The sequence below is a fragment of the Cornus florida genome, unplaced genomic scaffold (assembly GCF_030987335.1).
Source record: "Cornus florida cultivar Cherokee Brave unplaced genomic scaffold, ASM3098733v1 CherokeeBrave_3.0.0_Hap2_Chr07, whole genome shotgun sequence".
In the NCBI taxonomy this organism is placed as follows: Eukaryota; Viridiplantae; Streptophyta; class Magnoliopsida; order Cornales; family Cornaceae; genus Cornus; species Cornus florida.
Window position 1 is genome coordinate 16,554,205 of NW_026775577.1, and position 18,958 is coordinate 16,573,162.

At 34.7% G+C, this 18,958-nt stretch overlaps 3 protein-coding genes across 3 annotated transcripts; all 3 read right to left on the minus strand.

Moving 5' to 3' along the window:
- Positions 1-402: 402 nt before the first annotated feature.
- On the minus strand, positions 403-2,011 carry LOC132266583 (thiosulfate sulfurtransferase 18-like). The gene is made up of 5 exons (XM_059767495.1): positions 1,804-2,011; positions 1,525-1,604; positions 1,346-1,416; positions 1,143-1,196; positions 403-658 (listed from the first exon to the last, which is right to left on the minus strand). The coding sequence occupies exons 1-5, from the start codon at positions 1,956-1,958 to the stop codon at positions 581-583; spliced, it is 438 nt and encodes a 145-aa protein (XP_059623478.1). The 5' UTR covers positions 1,959-2,011; the 3' UTR covers positions 403-580.
- Positions 2,012-4,059: 2,048 nt separating this feature from the next.
- LOC132316324 (thiosulfate sulfurtransferase 18-like) lies at positions 4,060-6,366 on the minus strand. Its single transcript, XM_059814819.1, has 6 exons — positions 6,230-6,366; positions 6,045-6,128; positions 5,857-5,936; positions 5,659-5,729; positions 5,449-5,502; positions 4,060-4,125 (listed from the first exon to the last, which is right to left on the minus strand). The coding sequence occupies exons 1-6, from the start codon at positions 6,364-6,366 to the stop codon at positions 4,060-4,062; spliced, it is 492 nt and encodes a 163-aa protein (XP_059670802.1).
- Positions 6,367-8,169: 1,803 nt separating this feature from the next.
- On the minus strand, positions 8,170-11,516 carry LOC132266584 (protein HIGH ARSENIC CONTENT 1, mitochondrial-like). The gene is made up of 11 exons (XM_059767496.1): positions 11,363-11,516; positions 11,207-11,287; positions 11,014-11,093; positions 10,808-10,878; positions 10,607-10,660; positions 9,848-9,933; positions 9,354-9,431; positions 9,146-9,225; positions 8,968-9,038; positions 8,773-8,826; positions 8,170-8,500 (listed from the first exon to the last, which is right to left on the minus strand). Exons 1-11 carry the CDS (start codon positions 11,380-11,382, stop codon positions 8,411-8,413), a joined length of 765 nt encoding a protein of 254 aa, XP_059623479.1. The 5' UTR covers positions 11,383-11,516; the 3' UTR covers positions 8,170-8,410.
- Between the last annotated feature and the right edge of the window lie 7,442 nt (positions 11,517-18,958).

An 18,958-nucleotide genomic window follows, 5' to 3' on the forward strand; every position in this document is an offset into this window, starting at 1 on the left:
ATGATGTTTATTAAATGTTATCATTGCACAACTAACTTGTTCAATCTCTCTCCGTCTTTTAAAAATTTGGACAGCATGAACAAGCCAAAAAAAACTTGATGGTTTCTTAGGAATCAGATCGTTTGGTTGTGGTTGATCTTTTGGCATGCTTAGCCCCAAGTCTCAACCTTATTATATGTAAGAATTGCAGAAGAGAGTCTAACAGCCGGACATCTCTGACCGTATTTATGTGAGTGAGAGATGATATAATGACATTGTTATATGTTATTCTTCCCTCACAAAAAAATATATATATATATAAAAATAAAAAATAAGTAGTCAAATGTGTTGAATCCTGAGACTAATTATTATTTTCTTTTATATAATTATCACTATCCACTTAATTAGATGAATAAAGCTTAGTAAAAAGTAAAACATACAACATGAGATTAATTTGGTAAGAATTTATTGTATAATCCGTGGGGTGAAGAAAATAATACAAATAAATAATATATGAACTGTGATTCTAGAGTAGAAATAGCCAGTTTTTTTTTTCACCCCTCTTATTGAGGTTACAAAAATCACATGATTAAGGTTCCACTTATGGCTTCTTCACAGGGAAACCATTCTCCACCCATGCAACATAACCTCCATCCATATTGAACGCATGCGTGAAACCCTGCAGTTTCATAAGAACAAAATTAGTATAAGGAATAGTCGAACAACACTCAATTAAATGTGAATAATAAATGACGTCATGATAATATTATCACATTTAATGACGTCATAAAGATGAATATATTTAACTTTCGAACTACTTACCATCACTATTCAATTAAAATGATGAATTAGTGCTACATCCAAAGACCACCCTTCCAATTATTAGAGTTAACCAATATATATATGTATATATATATATATAGTCTCACTGCATATATATTTGTTTTTTATTTTTTGTTTTTTTTTTACAGTCAACTGCTATTTTATTTTTAAGTATGGTCAAGAAAAAATTTCATCTTACTGATAGACTTACAAGATGGTATTCAAATAAAAATTCAATGGAAAAAAATATATATATCAAAATAGAAATGGAAAAGAACAAATAGATTTCTTATTTTACTTGAAAGTGAGATGAAAAAGGAAAGATAGAAGGATAAACTTACAGCATTAACAAGTCTCGTAGTTGCATTAAGGGATCTTACTCCACTTTGATAACCCTTCAGCCATAAAAACAATATATAAAAAATTAAAAAAAACAACTCCAATTATATACAAGATAAATGTGCATGCTTCTTTTTCTTCTTCTTCTTTTTTTCTTAATTTTTTTTTTCTATATATATATATGCAGTATCTATAAATATATTACCACCACGAGCTGAGCATCTTTGCTGAAAGCTGATAAGACATTATCCAGAAATGCAGGATCTCTTAGCCTACCTGAAACTCAAAATCTCAACAGAATTTTATCAATCTTTATTTAATTAAAATCTTATATATATAAACAGAAAAGAAATGGCTATATTATATGAATTGATTGAAAATCACCTCCGGGGGCAGTTAACATGAAGGGGATGTTCAGAATTTTATTTGTATCTACATGACCGTCCTTGAACTGGTTTTTACTCCTATCAAATCAGTCAATTCCCAAAATCAGAAAAACATTGAATTAAAAAACCCAAAAATTTTAAAATAAATTTAAAAGAAATACATGAATTTTGTGTTCCGTTGTATAGAATTGGTGCTTTGGTCTTTGATTCTAATTTCAAAAAAACCAATTCCATGCAATCGAAAATAGCAAAATTGTAAAAGAGACTAAGTTTTCACCTGACATCAAGGTAAGTGTATCCCGAATCGAGAAGAGCTTTAGCTTTGTAAATGTCAATGGTGACCACTTCTGCTCCTGAACTAGAAGACACAAACAGAAGAAAAAGAAGAACGGGAACAATAAGAAGCCCACGAGGAATCACAAAAGAACCCATAATATTCCAATAATGTTGTATATGTAACTGTATGTGTATATATGTATAGATCTCTTTCTTTGTTGGCAGTGCTTCATTTAGATGAATTAGTGGCTATATATATATGTATATAAGTGGAGGATCTGCATTTCCAGAGAACACACAAGATTGGTGACATTGTCTTTGGTTGACAATGAAGATGGAAAAAGTAAACAGTGGTGTTCTGATAGCCAGCTTGTTCATTTGTTTTTCCCTGTACTATGGTATTATTATTATTATTTTCGAGTTGCATCTTTATTTACACAAAAATGTTAATAATTATTAAATAGTTCGAAATCATTAGAAGAAGTCATTGTCATGCAATTAAAAAATTAAATAAGTCTAACACATTTGATCATATGATTCTTTGTGATTATATCTGGCCCTAGACTATATAGACCTAATCATTTATCTGAAAGTGCATTATTTGATAGAATATGATCAGAGTTTATACATGCTCATTTTGAATAAAAATATGAGCCATGCGCGCACATGGTTAAGTCGGTGCACTGAATTTTTATTCTCTCATTCATTACATATACTGAGGGTTTATAGATTTCATCAATAGTGATGTCTCCTTGTTTATCCATTTATGCGCTAATCTAGTTACAGTAAAATATACAAGCTTTGTAAACAGCTTATCATCAAATGTATATATATATATATATATATATATATATTGTCTTTATCTGAAAAAAAAAATTAAATATGTGGACTTAGGTGAAAAGGACAGAAAATAATTTTTTTTTCTATCTGGAAACATTTTGTCTATTTTAATTGAATTTAAAATTCAAGTGTTTCTTAGGTCTTTTGATGTTTCTCTATTCAAGAATATACACCTGCCTTGAAGATTGAGGTGCATTTCAAATACTTATATATTATTCAATGAAAACGGACCTTTCCTAATGAGTCAAGGTCAACAAATTGAATTTTCCACTCATGCCATCACATATTCACATGTATTGGGATGCCTTTAGCTAAACAAGTTGAGATCATTAAATATATTGGATTGACCACTCTTGCCATGAGAGAGATGTTGTATTCTTAGTGAAGGCTTGGACTGATTCACATGATTTACTTTGGAAAATAAAAAAGAAAAGCACATTTTGCAAACTTTAGACATGCATTCATATTTAGGGTTTGGAAACATCCTAATAAGATTAGAAGCGAATTTAAAATGAGATTTTAAAACCGGTTAAGTCTTGAACTCATCCAAATAATCATAAATACATAAATAAATATTTTTTTATTTGCTATAATTATAATTTATTTTATTTTTTTTGGTTAATTACAACAACACTTCCTGAAATTTGTCATAATGACACTTATATACAAGTTGAATATTTTTTGGGCAATGATATTTCTAACAAAATTTGAAACCAAACAGACCCTTAAAAAGTTTGAAAAGGCATGAAATATTGGCATCTCTCTCATAATCATGGCTAAGTTACAAGAATAGAAGGTATTAAAACAGTGTTCCCCGTCACAAACCAAGCCATCCTATTGCTTGACAAGTTGTTTATGGTTGAAAAAATTGAGTTTGATTTTGTTTAGAACTAAACCAATAATAAATTTAAAACAAGTTGAATCAATGGAACTGTCTACATCCAACTGATCCAAATCATACAACAAGGATTTAGATCGGTTAGGGTTTATGAACTAATCTCTTAGTTTTTTTTCTTTGCTTTTTTTTTTTTTTTTTTTTTTTCTGGATAATTGAGTGTTTTACCCATTAGATCACTAGAATGGTCGACCAATCTCTTAGTTTGAAGCATGGTCTAACTATATAATATACCTTTAGGTTGAATCAAAGCTTATTTAAACTAAGGTTTATGACTTAGATCCGCCCGAGTCCCACTCCTTTATAAATATAATTGACATTTTGTTACCATAGATAAAGAAAGATTGGTAAAAGAAAATATATAAAGTAAAACAAACATACAAATTACTAACTAATATAAAATATAAAAAAATAATAATAATACAATTTATTGTCCAACTCCTTGGGTAAAGAAGTCAATAATACACAGTACATGATATATGAAACGTGAAGCAAAGTTATATTATGATGTTGATGGCTTCTTCACAGAGAACCCTTCTCCACCCATGCAGCATAACCCCCATCCATATTGAACACATGCTTGAAACCCTGCAGTTCCATACGATCAATGGCTCTTTAGTCTTTTTACTCACTCAACACACAAAAAGGAGCTCCAAAGAAAAACTCTCCACTTGCATAACACATGGTCAGCATCTTCATGATGTATCCAATTTTTTTTTTTTTTTTTAACCGTTTCTTACTAATAAATTAGTCTTCTAAATTCAGATGAGGTATCATTTTGTTTTACTATTTTTTACTAATAAATCAAGAGTAATAGGACTTGCTTAGTTTGTAATTATAGAAACAGTTTTCTGTTAACTGAAAACAGAAAATTGTACAAAAAAAACTCTGTTTGGTTCAGTTTTTTGAAAACTGTTTTGTAAAAACTCAGTTATAAAAAGTCCGTTTTTAAAAAATTGTTTTTTATAATTATTTGAAAACTGTTGTCTATTTTCTGAATTTTTGAGAATTTTTTTCAAAATTACAAATCAAACATCTCCTGGTGTCCAAAAAAAAAGACTCTTTTTACTCATTAATGGGAAAGTAAAGACTCTTTTCTTAAGGTATTGAACTTACAGATTAATATATATATTTTTTCCTTAGCAAATTAGGGGGGTAGGGGACTAGAATAAGGGCACATCTGCTTGGGGAGATGAACACTTTCTCAATTAAGCTACTGAATAATGTATATTTAACTTAGAGATTGATGTAAATTGTTGCATCAATCTGTAACAAAATTTGAAAAAGAAAATATTTGAAATAAAAAAAAGTATTTAAAATCAAAAACCCTAAAATCATCAAATTCTATCCTCTTTGAAAGCTTCCTTCAAGTATGTTTGATTTTGAATATTTTTCTTTTCAAAAACCAATTATAATTTTATCATTTTTAATAAAACCTATAGTCTAATATTAGAATAAAATTAGAGATGGACCGATTACTGCTATATTCAAAGCCTAAACGAAGCAACTTTGAACCATGAATTTCAAAGACCAACCTTCCAACAAATTTGAGCAAGTAAAATTTACTTCTTTTTTTTTTTTTTTTTTTTTTTTTTTGGAATTTTAAGCAATTTCATAAAATAAATTACTTTGTTTTGATCACAAAGTTAAAAGAAAAAAATAAAATAAAACTTCTATTGACCACCAAGACTAGAAAAAGCAACTTTAGATTAAGCTTGATTTTTCTTTTACTTTGGGCAAGCAAATTTTCTATCTTATTAATAGACTTACAAGACAGTATTCAAATAAAAATTTTAGGGGAAAAAATATTAATTACTTTTCAAATTTAAGAAAATTATATAGAAATTTAGAGAACAAATGGTTACTCTTTTTCTTTCTATGTTTTGGAGGAATGTATACGAAAAGTTTTACCGTGTTAACAAGATCAGTTGTTGCTCCAAGAGATCTGACCCCACTTTGACAACCCTTCACAGGTTCAAAAAAATAAGTCAAAATCAAAATACCCAATAAATGTGTCTTACTATTTCAGGTTGCAATCTGCTAAAAATTCCTTGATGAATATATATGTGTGCGCGCGCGCGCGCGCATATATATATATATATATATATTAGTATGTATGACCACAACAAGATGGTCATCCTTGTTGCAAGCTGCTAAAACTTCCTCCACAAATCTAGGATTTTTCATCCTACCTGAAATTCAAATATCACAAACAAATTTTTATCAATCATTATTTAACCCAAATCTGAAAAATAAATACAAAATCTAAAAACAGAACATATAATGGCTAAAATATGTATGACTTGATGCTAAAATCACCTTCAGGTTTGAAGAACATGTAAGGGATGTTCACAATTTTCTCTGCATCTGCGTGCCCCTTCTTTAACTCTTCCTCAGTCCTATTAATTCATTCACTTCCCAAATTCACCAAAAAAAAAAAAATAAATAAAATAAAAAAAACACATGAATTAAATTAGAAAGAGTGGTTTTTTTTTTTTCTTTTTTACCTTACTTCAAGATAAGGATGGCCCGATTGGAGGAGATCTTTAGCTTTGTGAACATCAACGGTGATCACAATCTCTGCTGCTGAGCTACAAAACAGTAACACAAGAAAAACATATATCAAAACCACCCATACACGAATACCGTGTCTATATAAATACGTGTGTGCGTTTACATATTTGTTGCACACCTGTTTATAAAAAATACTCTTAACAACTTGATCTCATGCAGTTTCGTTGAGTGGCCATAACAATAACGTGACATGTCTGACGCACTTAATATCTTGTCAGATTCAAGATGCCATAACTTCCGTATCCGTAACGCCATCCAAAAGAAGAAGATTGCAGTTTTGTCTTCCAAAAAAGTAAGGTTATGAATCTGGGATTTCGAAGTTTTAGAGAAATGAATAGAATTGCATATTTTTAAGTAATTTCAGGAGGTATGTCGCCAAAACTGCATTGTTGAGGATTTTTTTCTTTTTTTTTTTTACAGTTTGTCCTTAATGGTATGTTGTGAAGTTTGTCATTTAAGAGAGAATAATAATCAAACCACATTTTTGTTGGACCTCACATGTCACAAATTATTTTATGCTACAAACACAAAACATTGAATGAGACAGTGAGTTTTTTGGTCGGAAAATAGTTTTAAAATATATTAGTTGTCAATTTTTCTTTCATTTTAGGAATTCCAAATTATTTTTTAAATTTGAAAAGTCAAAATTCCCATAGTTTCATAATTACTATTCCAATTTTTCATGATTCTTTCAACTTTGTGTTTTACCATTTAAAATTTAAAGAACAACTTAGCAATTTAAAAAGGAAAAAATGCATTAATTGCAAATTTCTTTAAAAAATTAGAAAATAAAATTTGACAACTAATACAGAAGTGAGGGGTATACATATAGTATGTAGTACCGCATTTAGAGACATGACTTAGGAGTTTACATAATGAAATATAACATATTATCTCGTTATTAGTAATTTTATAAGTAGGTGGGTCAACTTTTTTAAAATAGTGTATTGCCGTTACGAGGATACACTAATGACGTGACGCGCGCACCGTATCTACTCTCATCTTAGGGATGTCCTATTTCTAATGGGACAAGTTTGGGATCAAACTAATTGGGTGAAGAGAGAGTTTGGGAAGAGGACTTAAAATCCGCAAAGCATTGCACCAATTAATAATTAATACACAAATAGATAATATTTTATTGGCTATAGTTTTTATTTTTCTATGTTTCTTATGGTAACTTTAAATTTTAGCAATATTTTTGTTATTATGATTGTATTTGAGTATACCACAAAAAAAAAATTTACAAAATTTATATTAACTGTACCGAAGTAGATTGAATTGTTTTGTTTTTTTTTTTAAATGTGTCGTGGCACTTTAAATCTGCCCTGGGTGAAGCAACCCGAATCGAGTTTGAGAAAAAAAATTCATTGATGGGACAGATTTGGGAAAGGGTTTTCCGTTGAACCCGTCCTGTTTGACATCTCTAAAAGTCCATACTCCATACAATTAATGTAAAAGAGTATACAGATCTTTTGTTATGGTGGGCTCCGCGCCCCCTTTGGATTTTTAATATTTACATTTTATATTCTAATTTTTAAAAAATTTATGAAAATGCCCTACTTAAAATTACAATTCACCCTATTAGATTATTTTTTTTAGCATTTTATACTTAATTTGCCCCACTAATTTTTTTTTTCTTTTCATTTTATACTTTAAATTTTTTAAAATTTGTGAAAAAAACCTTATTAAAATTACAAAAATAAACTCATCATATCATATAATTTTATACCCTGACCCCCTCATAAAAATTTCTGGGTCCGTCACTGCTTCTAATGCATCACTTTTGTACTGGGCTTTGCCCACGGGTTTGCTTATATATATATCTTGGGCCAAGGTTTTTTCCATTGTGCTAATACCCTATTGGGCTGTACATTTTTAGACAATATATGTATACAATTAACTTTACCTTTTTACAATTAAAAAATAAAATAAATAAAATGTGTGAAGAGTGAAGGCTTGTTGATGAATAATTTAAAATAGTGTGTTGAAAGAGAAGTGTGTATAAAATTGTCAGGTTGGTTTTACCTTACATAAAGAAGATTGGGAAAACAAAATATATAAAGTAAAAACATACATCATCAGATTTGATAAGAAATTACTGACTAATACACCAAAAAGTTTACAATTTATTGTCTAATTCCTTGGGTGAAGAAGTCAATAATACACACATACAGTGCACGATACATGAACTGTGATTCTGTTAAGCAAAGTTATTATGAAGTGGAAATAGCAAATATATAAATATATGTGTGTGTTTTTTTTTTGTCACCCCTCTTATAAAGTTACAAAACTCATATGATTACAGCGCTGCTGATGGCTTCTTCACCGGGAAACCATTCTCCACCCATGCAGCATAACCCCCATCCATGTTGTACACGTGCTTGAAACCCTGCAGGTTCATTAAAGAAAAATAAAATGAAATTGATAAGCAGGCCGGGAATCAAATTAATCCGACTATTTTATGTGGGTGGAAATAATGTCATCAAGACGTCACCAATCATAATAACATCTACACACACAAGATGGTATTTAAACAAAAATTTGACAAAAAATAATCAATTAGGAAGAACAATACTTTTCAAAATTTAGAACAAATAGTTATTTTTCTTTTGTCGTGTTTGGTGAAATGTAAGATAGAAAGCGATAAGCAAATAAACTTACAGCATTAACAAGATCGGTACTTGCTTTAAGAGACCTTGCTCCACTTTGACAACCCTTTATGTATTAAAAATAAAATAAAAATCACCAATCAAAATCAAAATAGGAAATAAATGTGTATGCCTCTGTTTCTTATGTGTGTGTGTGTGTGTATGCATATATGAGTAGTGTGGGCATAGATATACAAGTATATATTACCACAACAAGATGATCATCCTTGTTGCAAGCAGCCAAAACTTCCTCCACAAATTTAGGATTTTTCATCCTACCTGAAATTCAAATATCACCAACAGATTTTTATCAAGCATTATTTAATCAAAATCTGAAAAATAACTACAAAAAACGAAAAAAAAAAAGGACTTGTTGGTAAATTCACCTTCAGGTTTAAAGAACATGTAAGGGATGTTCACAATTTTCTCTGCATCTACATGCCCCTTCTTGAACTCTTCTTCAGTCCTATATTAAATTCAATCACTTCCCAAAATCAGAAAAAAATAATAATAATAAAAAATCCAAAAATTGAAAAGAAAGAAAAAAACTCTAAAAACACATAATTTAATTTGGAAGATTGATCCTTCTTTTACCTCACTTCAAGATAAGGGTAACCCGAATGGATGAGATCTTTAGCTTTGTGAACATCAACGGTCACGATCTCTCCCGGCCTAAAAAACAGAAACAAAAGAAAAACATATATTGCAAAACCACCCAACAAGGATATTGTGTATATATATAACCGTATGTGTATATATTTAACAGTAAAACATACATCATCATACTTTAAGTATGTTTAACACTTACTTGGTTCAGTTTTGTATAGAAACTTGTTTGGGTGCAGTTTTCTGAAAATTTAGTTAAAAAAATATTTGCGTTTTCAGATAAATTTCTTTAATAATTCTCTAAAAATAATTTTTTATTTTCTGAGTTCGTGAGAACTGTTTTCCAAAAACTAAACCAACCAGTCCCTTATTGTCTAATCCATTGGGCGAAGCAAAGTTATTACAGTTCGAAATAGCCCTAAATTTTTTTTTTTTTTTTTTTTTCCACCCCTATTATAAAGTTACTAAAATCAAATGATTACATCTCTGTTGATGGCTTCTTCACAGAAAATCCATTCTCCACCCATGCAGCATAACCACCATCCATATTGTACACATGCTTGAAACCCTGCATTTTCACAAGAAAAATGGTTCTTTAACTCACTTCATAGTTCACACAAAAAACAGAAGCTCCAAATATATATATATATATATATATATATATATATATATATATATATATAATTCATACTAATAAACTATAGTCGACCATTGAAACAAAATAAAAGATGGACCAATTACTACTACATTCAATGTCTAAACAGCAAATTTTACTTGGTGAAAGAAGAGTTTGAATGAAATGACAAGCCGAAGACTCTCTATTTAATGGATACACTTAACTCGGTTCCACATCACTCTCCATTTAATGGATACACTTAACTCGGTCTCACATCACTCTTCATAAAATGTATGGATGAGGACCTTTCGATTTTGTTCAAACTCTTCGACCTTAAAGTAATTAACCATGAATTAAAGTCAGGTTGATTTCCATTGACCAACCAAGACTTAAAACAGCAATTGACCAGCAAATTTTCTTTCAACTTTGGCCAAGCAAAATTTCTCTTGTTAATAGATTTATAAGATGGTATACAAATAAAAATTTGGCTAAAAATAATCAATTAGCAAGAACAGCACTTTTCAAATTTAAGAAAATTAAATAGAAATGTAACGAACAAACAGTTATTTTTTTATTCTTTTTCCCGGGAAATGTAGGATGAGAAGCGAAAAGTGAATAAACTTACAGCATTAACAAGATCGGTACTTGCTTTAAGAGACCTGGCTCCACTTTGACAACCCTTCACATGTTAAAAATAAAAAATCACCAATCAAAAATCATAATACCAAATAAATGTGTATGCCTCTGTTTCTTTTATATATAATATGTGTACATATATACTCCGTGTATATATATATATATATATATATATATAAGTATATATTACCACGACAAGATGATCATCCTTGTTGTAAGCTGCTGAAACTTCCTCCACAAATTTAGGATTTTTCATCCTACCTGAAATTCAAATATCACCAACAGATTTTAATCAATCACTGTTTAATCAAAATCTGAAAAATAAATATAAAAACTAAAAACAGAACATAAAATGGCTAATATATATATATGTGTGTGACTTGATGCTAAAATCACCTTCAGGTTTAAAGAACATGTATGGAATGTTCAAAATCTTCTCTGCACCTACATGGCCCTTCTTGAACTCTTCTTCAGTCCTGTTAATTCAATCACTTCCCAAAATCAGAAAAACCTAAAAAAAAAAAAAAGAAAAAAAAAAGAAAAAGAAAATCCAAAAAACCCAAATTTGTAAGAATGATTTTTTTTTTACCTCACTTCAAGATAAGGATAGCCTGAATGGATGAGATCTTTAGCTTTTTGAACATCAACGGTCACGATCTCTGCTGTTGAGCTAAAAACAGAAACTCATATAAGAATATTGTTGCGTGTATATGTAACTGTATGTATAGTGTGTGTATATATATACCTTTGTTGGCAGTTTTCCATTTTGCTGAATTTGATTGTGGTTGTATTGTGAAAGGAGTATCTTTGCTTTTGAGAGAACGCAGATCTGGTGTTTATTTGGGGTTTGGGTATATATGTATATATATATGAGTGGCTGTGTTTGTTTGGTTTGTAGGGAAAAAAAACAGTTGTTGAATATGGAAAAATGGGCTGTGGGATTGACTGTTTGTTGCGTGTTTGTTCATTTGTTTTCTGTGGACCAGTGTACTATGACATTAGTATTAGTATTATTATTATTATTATTATTATTATTATTATTTTTTCCGGGTGTGTTTGGTAGGATTGATTTGGAGGAATAGGATTAGAAAAGAAAAAAAATGATAGTTTGAAAATGTGTTTGGGTAGTTTAGGTAGAGAGAAAAGAGAGGATAGAGAGGGATAGTGAGGGATAATAAATTGTATATTTTTAATACCTAAAATACCCTTCACAAATTCACATATAAAAATTTAATTTCATTTATGTCCCAATTATGTAATTCTATTTATGTCCCAATTGTTGAGTAGTCTTGAACCCCATAGGAATGTGAAATTTGGAGAAATTTAGATAGAGACATTTAACTCTACTTTTAATTTAAAAAGAAAAAAGAAAAAGGTATAAGGTGATGACTATTATAAAAGGTAAGACAGTAATTTAATCACTATTCTTTTTTTTTTTCTCTTCTCTATCTTATCCAAACAAGAATAATTATTCTTTATTTTCTTTTCTTTTCTCCTCTATCTATCAAAGACGAATATAAATTATTATTATCCTTTCTTCTTTTTTCTCTCTCCTAATTAATATTATCCTTTTTTTTCTTTTCTCCCCTATTTATCTAAACACAACCTAAACAAATGCCACACGGCATCTACAGAGATGAAACAATGACCAAGTCAAAGGATCAAAATACATGAAGCTGTAACAATCCAAAATCAACAAACTAACACCCCTTGTAGGCGAGATCACAATCTCGACAATCAAATGAAAGGGTATTAGCACAAGTGGAACAACCAGCCCTACATAATAACAAGCATGGCCAACGATATCTGTTTCTTATCCCCTCTCACACGATCTTCCTGTGAACCTCGATAAGAAGACTGACGTCACTTTCGCCCTGTACGAACCGGCAATGAGCCTTGGTTCTGAGAAAAAGCCGAAGAATCGGAAGTCGAATCAAGACCAAACCGATAAGCGTATCCCACACACCACACTGGCACAGCCAGACACGTCGCGAAAGAAAAGACAGATGGGACTATAAAATTAATACAGAACGTTCCAGCAAGAAAATTATCGGGATTGCAAAACAGAAGCCCCCCAAGGAAACATAGAGATGTTGCCTAAAAGGGCCCACCAGAAGCCCAGAGTCAACAAGGAGGGGACTTCGCACAACCCCAGAACACAGACCCCTAGAGAAAGGTGACAGCAGGTCTAACCACAGAGCACTGACATGGTCAATGAAGCAAGTCAAACACGGGGCCGCGAAAATTAACCAAAGTGGACTATGACATGGTTCTTCACTTCTTCCAATTGTTTATTTGTTTACCTTTTTGGTAAATAATTTTTTTATTTTGACATTGATTATTTAACTAAACAAGATATTTATGAATATTTTCTAAAGTTTGAATTTACATAAAAATATGACGAGTTGATAGGACGTTTGTTAGAAAAGATTGGCATTCAATCCAAATGGTTGGTATAAGAGATAAATGCAATCTTTTAAATAAAAAAAATAAAAATTGGATTCACATCATTAAGCTGTGTTTGGTCCGAGGAAAGAAAAAATAAAGAAGTAAGAAAGGAAGCTTCATTTCTCTTTTTTTTTTTTTTTTTTTTTTATCAGTTCAATTTTTGAAAAGAGAGGTGAGAGAAAATAAAAAACTGCCTGCACATATAATTTTAAATTTTAATTTAAAAAAAAAAACTTAAATAGATATCTATCTTTTATTATTTACATAAAAAAATATATATATCATTCTTATTAAAAACTTTCTCCTATCAGTGACTTGATCATTTGAGTTTTTCGGCTGGTGCCACACCATAGTTGTTGTATTGCAGAAAAATAGTGCCGTTCCAAATCTTGCTGATTTTCTCTTCAACAAATTTAATACAAAATTTATTTATACTATAGTAATTTGTAAGTTTCATTTAATATTTTTAATTAAATTATATTTTTTTTTTCTTTGTTGTTTGTTGTTTAGTTAATAAGAATATTGAGAAGTGAATGAATTGAAGAGAAATAAATATTTAAGGAATTTTTTTTAAGAATTTCAGCGTAATCTAATCACGTTGTATTCCCAATAGGAATCCACAATTAAGATAGAATAAATTATCATTTCTCAAGAATGTTTAAGGCTACATAATAACATTGTTCTTTTATTCCGAAACATTGTTATATACTGAAAAAGCTACAATTCTGCAGTAATTATTATTATTATTTTTTCTAGAACATTTGACCTACTTTAATTGAATGACAAAATTAATTGTTATTTATTATTCTCTATTGAACAATTGACTCATTCGTTGAAGACTCGGGTCTATTTGAAAATATGTATATGTGAAAGTCTATGGAAACATTTTCTAACAAGTTGGGAGTTCATCAAAATTGAATTTAGCATTCATTCCATGAGACTTATTATTCATCTAAAGTCATGGTCATCAAACTGAATTCAGTAATGAGATGCATTCTTCTTCAAGACCTGGTCTCATTCACATGAATTCTTCTTCCCGCCGTGTTAGATTGGATCGTCTCGCACATTGGTCAATGGCCCTGAGGAGGCCCCGGACGACATGGGCCGGATCCGACTCGCAAACACAACATTCAGTTCGTACAGCTGGGTCGGCCCATATAAAGACACTGCCATATGGGCCGAACGGGAGTAAGCCCATCAAAGGTGACCAGGGCTTATGGAGGAATAGGCCCAGATCCAGCAATCAGTAAATATCTTGTAAATATCTTGTAAATATCTATAAATAGGATATGGAATGGAGAGGTGAGGGGGCTTTTTGGGTTGAGGTGTAAGAATTCTAGAGAGAGAAAGAGGAGAAGGAATTTCTTGCATCTTCAATTGGCGCCGTCTGTGGGAAAGGCATGGAAGTTTGGTTGATCAATGAGGAATATCGAATGGATTCAAACCAATTCGGTTGATCGAGACTCGATCTTTGGGATTTGAATCCAGATCTGAGCGATTGTGACCTACTCTGGAGGAATTACAATTTTTGGAGCTTTGGCAGGAGTGACTTCAGATCTACGCAACAACGAGTTGTTCGATTGTGGCAGGATCTGACGGATTTAGAGTTCAGACAATTCAGATCTCGTAAACAGTGAGCATAATTCGGAGAATTAGAAGCCAGATCTAAAAATTCCTACTCACGAAGCACGGATCTACTCGCGAACTTGAGATTAATGCCTTTACTCCGTTCGGGAATAATGATAGGTGAAAGCTCCAATCCGATGGAGGCTGTCCAGCAAACAAAGCTTGAGGAGTTGATGAACTTGATTGAGGCTCTCAAAAAAGAGAATGCAGAATTGAAAGCTGGACTGCAACATCGGCAAATACCTGCGGTTTCGCATCCACTTCCAGTCGGAGAAGGAGGAGTTCAATCTAATATCGCGCATCAAGGCGAACAGGACGAGAACAATCAGTCAGCTCACCACCGTGATGAAAGGATGATGGACAATTTGCCGCCAAATGTTCATCGAGTTGAAGATCACGAAGGATCGACTCACGTTGATCCGCAGCGGGAAAGGTTCGACCGAGAGGAAGTGATGGAGGCTGATCGCCGTCGAATAGCGTCGCCTTGGCAAAGAGAGTTCATAGAGGAACGGTCGTTCGATCCGTCTTACCGGCCCTCCATGGTTACTATCACTCATCACGGTTCGGAGGGCAGAACCGTAACTCACAGAGCTACCGCTGGACTCCAGAGAGAGAATGAAGCTCTCCGATCCGCAGCTCGGACGGTGGATTCACCATTCACCGACGAGATCTTGAATGCCCCGCATCCAAGGAAGTTTGCTATGCCAGTCTTTATTCTGTTCGACGGAACGACCGATCCGATCGATCATGTGTATCATGTCCAGTTGAAAATGGCCCTGAATACGGAAAATGACTCTTTAATGTGCAAATGTTTCCCTACAAGCCTGGCTGGACCGGCGCTCAGCTGGTTCAAAAACTTGCCTAGGAGCTCCATTGGTAGTTTCAGAGACCTGTGCGATCGGTTCATAAGCCAGTACTATGGGAACAAACGCCCGCCGAAAGACATCTCGAGCCTATTCACGATGAGGCAGCACAAGGATGAACGTCTCCAGGCCTTTCTTACCAGGTTTAATCTCACTAAGAGTATGGTGATCGAATGCCACCCTTCTACGGCAGTTCAAGCCTTCAAGTTAGCCATGACACGCGGAACTCCGTTTCACACCAGTCTGGTAGTGAACACGCCGACTACTATGGATGAACTCAATGAGAGAGCCGATGGCTTTGTGCGCCTAGAAGAAGAGGAGGCAGCTAATGCTCGGACAACGTCGCTTGTGTCGACCGAGGAAAAGTCCAAGGCAAAGATCAGGCAGAAGCAGGCTCAGCCGCAACGTCAGACCTCTTGGAAGGCAGAAAAAAGGTCCAGGGAGGAAGAGTTGATTACTCCGCTGAAGGTCACTCTGGCGAGGCTGTATCAGGAGAACAAAGACAAGTTTCATCCACCACTGCCAATTAGGCAACCCCTCGAACAGAGGGATCAGAATAAACATTGTGCTTTTCATTCTGATTTCGGTCATCAGACTAACGAATGCAGGAACCTGAGGAGGCAAGTGGAGATGTTGATAGCTAGAGGGGAGTTCGCGAGTTATGTTCAAGGTTCGGCGATGGAGCAGAATCGACCGGTGGAACAAATAAAAAGGAGTCATAAACAAAGCTCCCACAATTCACAACCAGTTCGTATAATTAATGCTATCCATGGTCGACCCGAGCCTAGTGAAGAGTCAGATGAGCTGCTCCGGGTGCGCCTGCGACAGGCGCAGATGAAGAAAAGGGTCGGCAATGTGACTACTCTACACCAGCAGAGCCCGTCGATGCAGATAAAGTTCGACTGGACAGACCTGCAGCGTGTTCAACTGCCTCATGACGACCCGTTGGTAGTCAGTTTGACAGTGGCAGATTGCTTGGTGCGCAGAGTTCTGATCGATCCTGGGAGCAGTGCGAATGTCATGCCGAGGGACACATTTGACAGGCTCGACATTAAACCAGAGAGGCTCAAGCCCACCGGAAATCCCTTGTTAGGGTTCGATGGGAAGAGGGTGGAACCCGTTGGGATGGTGGAAGTGGAAGTTCAAGCTGCAGAACGAGCTCTTATGGAAACTTTTGTGGTTGTGGAAATTCACCCCTCGTATAATCTCCTGATGGGAAGAGGATGGATTCACAGAGTCCGAGGTGTACCCTCAACTCTGCATCAGGTCATGAGGTGCCTCGGGCCCGATGGAGATAAAGTGATAGACATTCGGGGGGATCAGGTCGCAGCCAAAGAGTGTTATTCCGTCACACTAAAGCATGCTGGGAAAGGAAAGGCGCCCGTCCTTTCGGCAAGCCCCAGATAGCAATTACAGGAACCTCCGCTCGAGCAGAATAGGGTGGAGGAGTCAGTCGACTTGACCGAGGAGCCCCTTCTGGATGTGCAGATCGATCAGTCCAGGCCAGAACGGACTACCAGAGTAGGTATAAGACTGACCAGAGAAGAGCAGCAAGAGCTAGTGGATTTCTTGTCCCACAATGCCGACGTATTTGCATGGAGTCACCTAGACATGCCTGGAATTAGTCCCTCCGTATCCTGTCATTCCCTGAATGTCAACCCCAATTTCAAACCAGTGAAACAGAAGCAACGAAGATTTGCTCCAGAACGTAATCAGATTATAGCGGAAGAAGTCGATAGGCTGCTTGATGCGGGATTTATCAGAGAGGTGCACTACCCTGAGTGGTTGTCCAACGTCGTTGTTGTGCAGAAGAAGAATGGGAAATGGCGAGTATGCATTGATTTCACCAATCTGAACAAAGCCTGTCCGAAGGACAGCTTCCCGTTGCCTAAGATTGATCAAATGGTGGATGCCACCACTGGGTATGAGCGTTTAACCTTTCTGGACGCATATTCAGGTTATAATCAGATTCCTATGGACCCCGCAGATGAAGAAAAAACTTCTTTTGTCACCGAGCGAGGAACATACTGCTACAAAGTTATGCCTTTCGGGCTAAAGAATGCGGGAGCAACTTATCAAAGACTTGTTAGCAAAGTTTTTAAGAATCAAATGGGTAAGATTGTGGAAGCCTATATTGATGATATGGTGGTAAAGAGTAGGAAAAAGGATGATCATCTGAAGCATCTGCAAGATGTATTTGATGTACTAAAGCGATATGGGATGAGGCTCAATCCGACCAAGTGCTCGTTCGGTGTGAGTTCCGGACAGTTTCTGGGACACGTGGTCAACCACAGGGGCATCGAAGTTAGCCCCGCTCAAGCAGAGGCTTTGATTAAGAATGCCGAGCCAAAGACGATCAGAGAGGTGCAAGCCCTCACAGGACGAATAACTGCATTAAGTCGATTTATTTCAAAATTGTCAGATCACTGCAAACCATTCTTTGACACGATTCGGAACCATGGAAGGCAGGTCTGGGGGGATGAGCAACGACAAGCATTGACTCATTTGAAGGAATATATGCAGAATCCACCAGTCCTGTCAGCCCCAGAACCGGAAGAAAAGTTATTTCTATATCTAGGAGTATCTGGTGTCGCGACGAGTGCCGTTCTGATTCGTTGCAAGGAAGGGGTGCAATACCCGGTATTTTATGTAAGCAAAACACTGACGGAGGCAGAAAAAAGATACTCAAAGGCCGAACGGGTGGTACTTGCCCTTGTAAATGCAAAAAGAAAGTTGAGGCATTATTTCGAATCCCACCCCATAGCTGTTCTAACAACTTTCCCAATCAGAACGCTTATGCACAAGCCAGAGCTCTCGGGCAGAATGACAAAGTGGGCCATAGAGTTGAGTTCATTTGACATAACGTATGAGCCGAGAACAGCTGTTAAGGGGCAAGCGGTAGCCGATTTCCTACTAGAATGTGACACCGAAGATACGGAAGAGGACCTTAGATGCGGCTCTTGGAAACTTTTTGTGGATGGCTCCTCTAACCAGATGGGGGCTGGGATTGGGATCAAACTGCAAACCCCAGAGGGTACTTCCTTGAGCCAAGCACTCAGACTTGAGTTCCGAGCCACCAATAATGAAGCGGAATACGAGGCGTTGCTAAATGGATTAAAGTTGGCCAGAGAGCTACAGATCAAAAGTTTGACAGTGTATAGTGACTCGCAGCTGATTGTTCGACAGGTAAATGGTGAGTACGCGACCAAGGATGACACGATGGGGGCATATCGTTCTGCCGTTCTGCATAGAGCCAAGGACTTTGCAAAGATTGAATTCATACAGCTGCCGAGGGAACAGAATGCAGATGCAGACCGTTTAGCATGCAGTGCTTCGAGTTGCGGTGAAACATTGGCGAGGGTGATCCCAGTAGGAATAGTGACCCAGCCATCTATTTTCGAAGA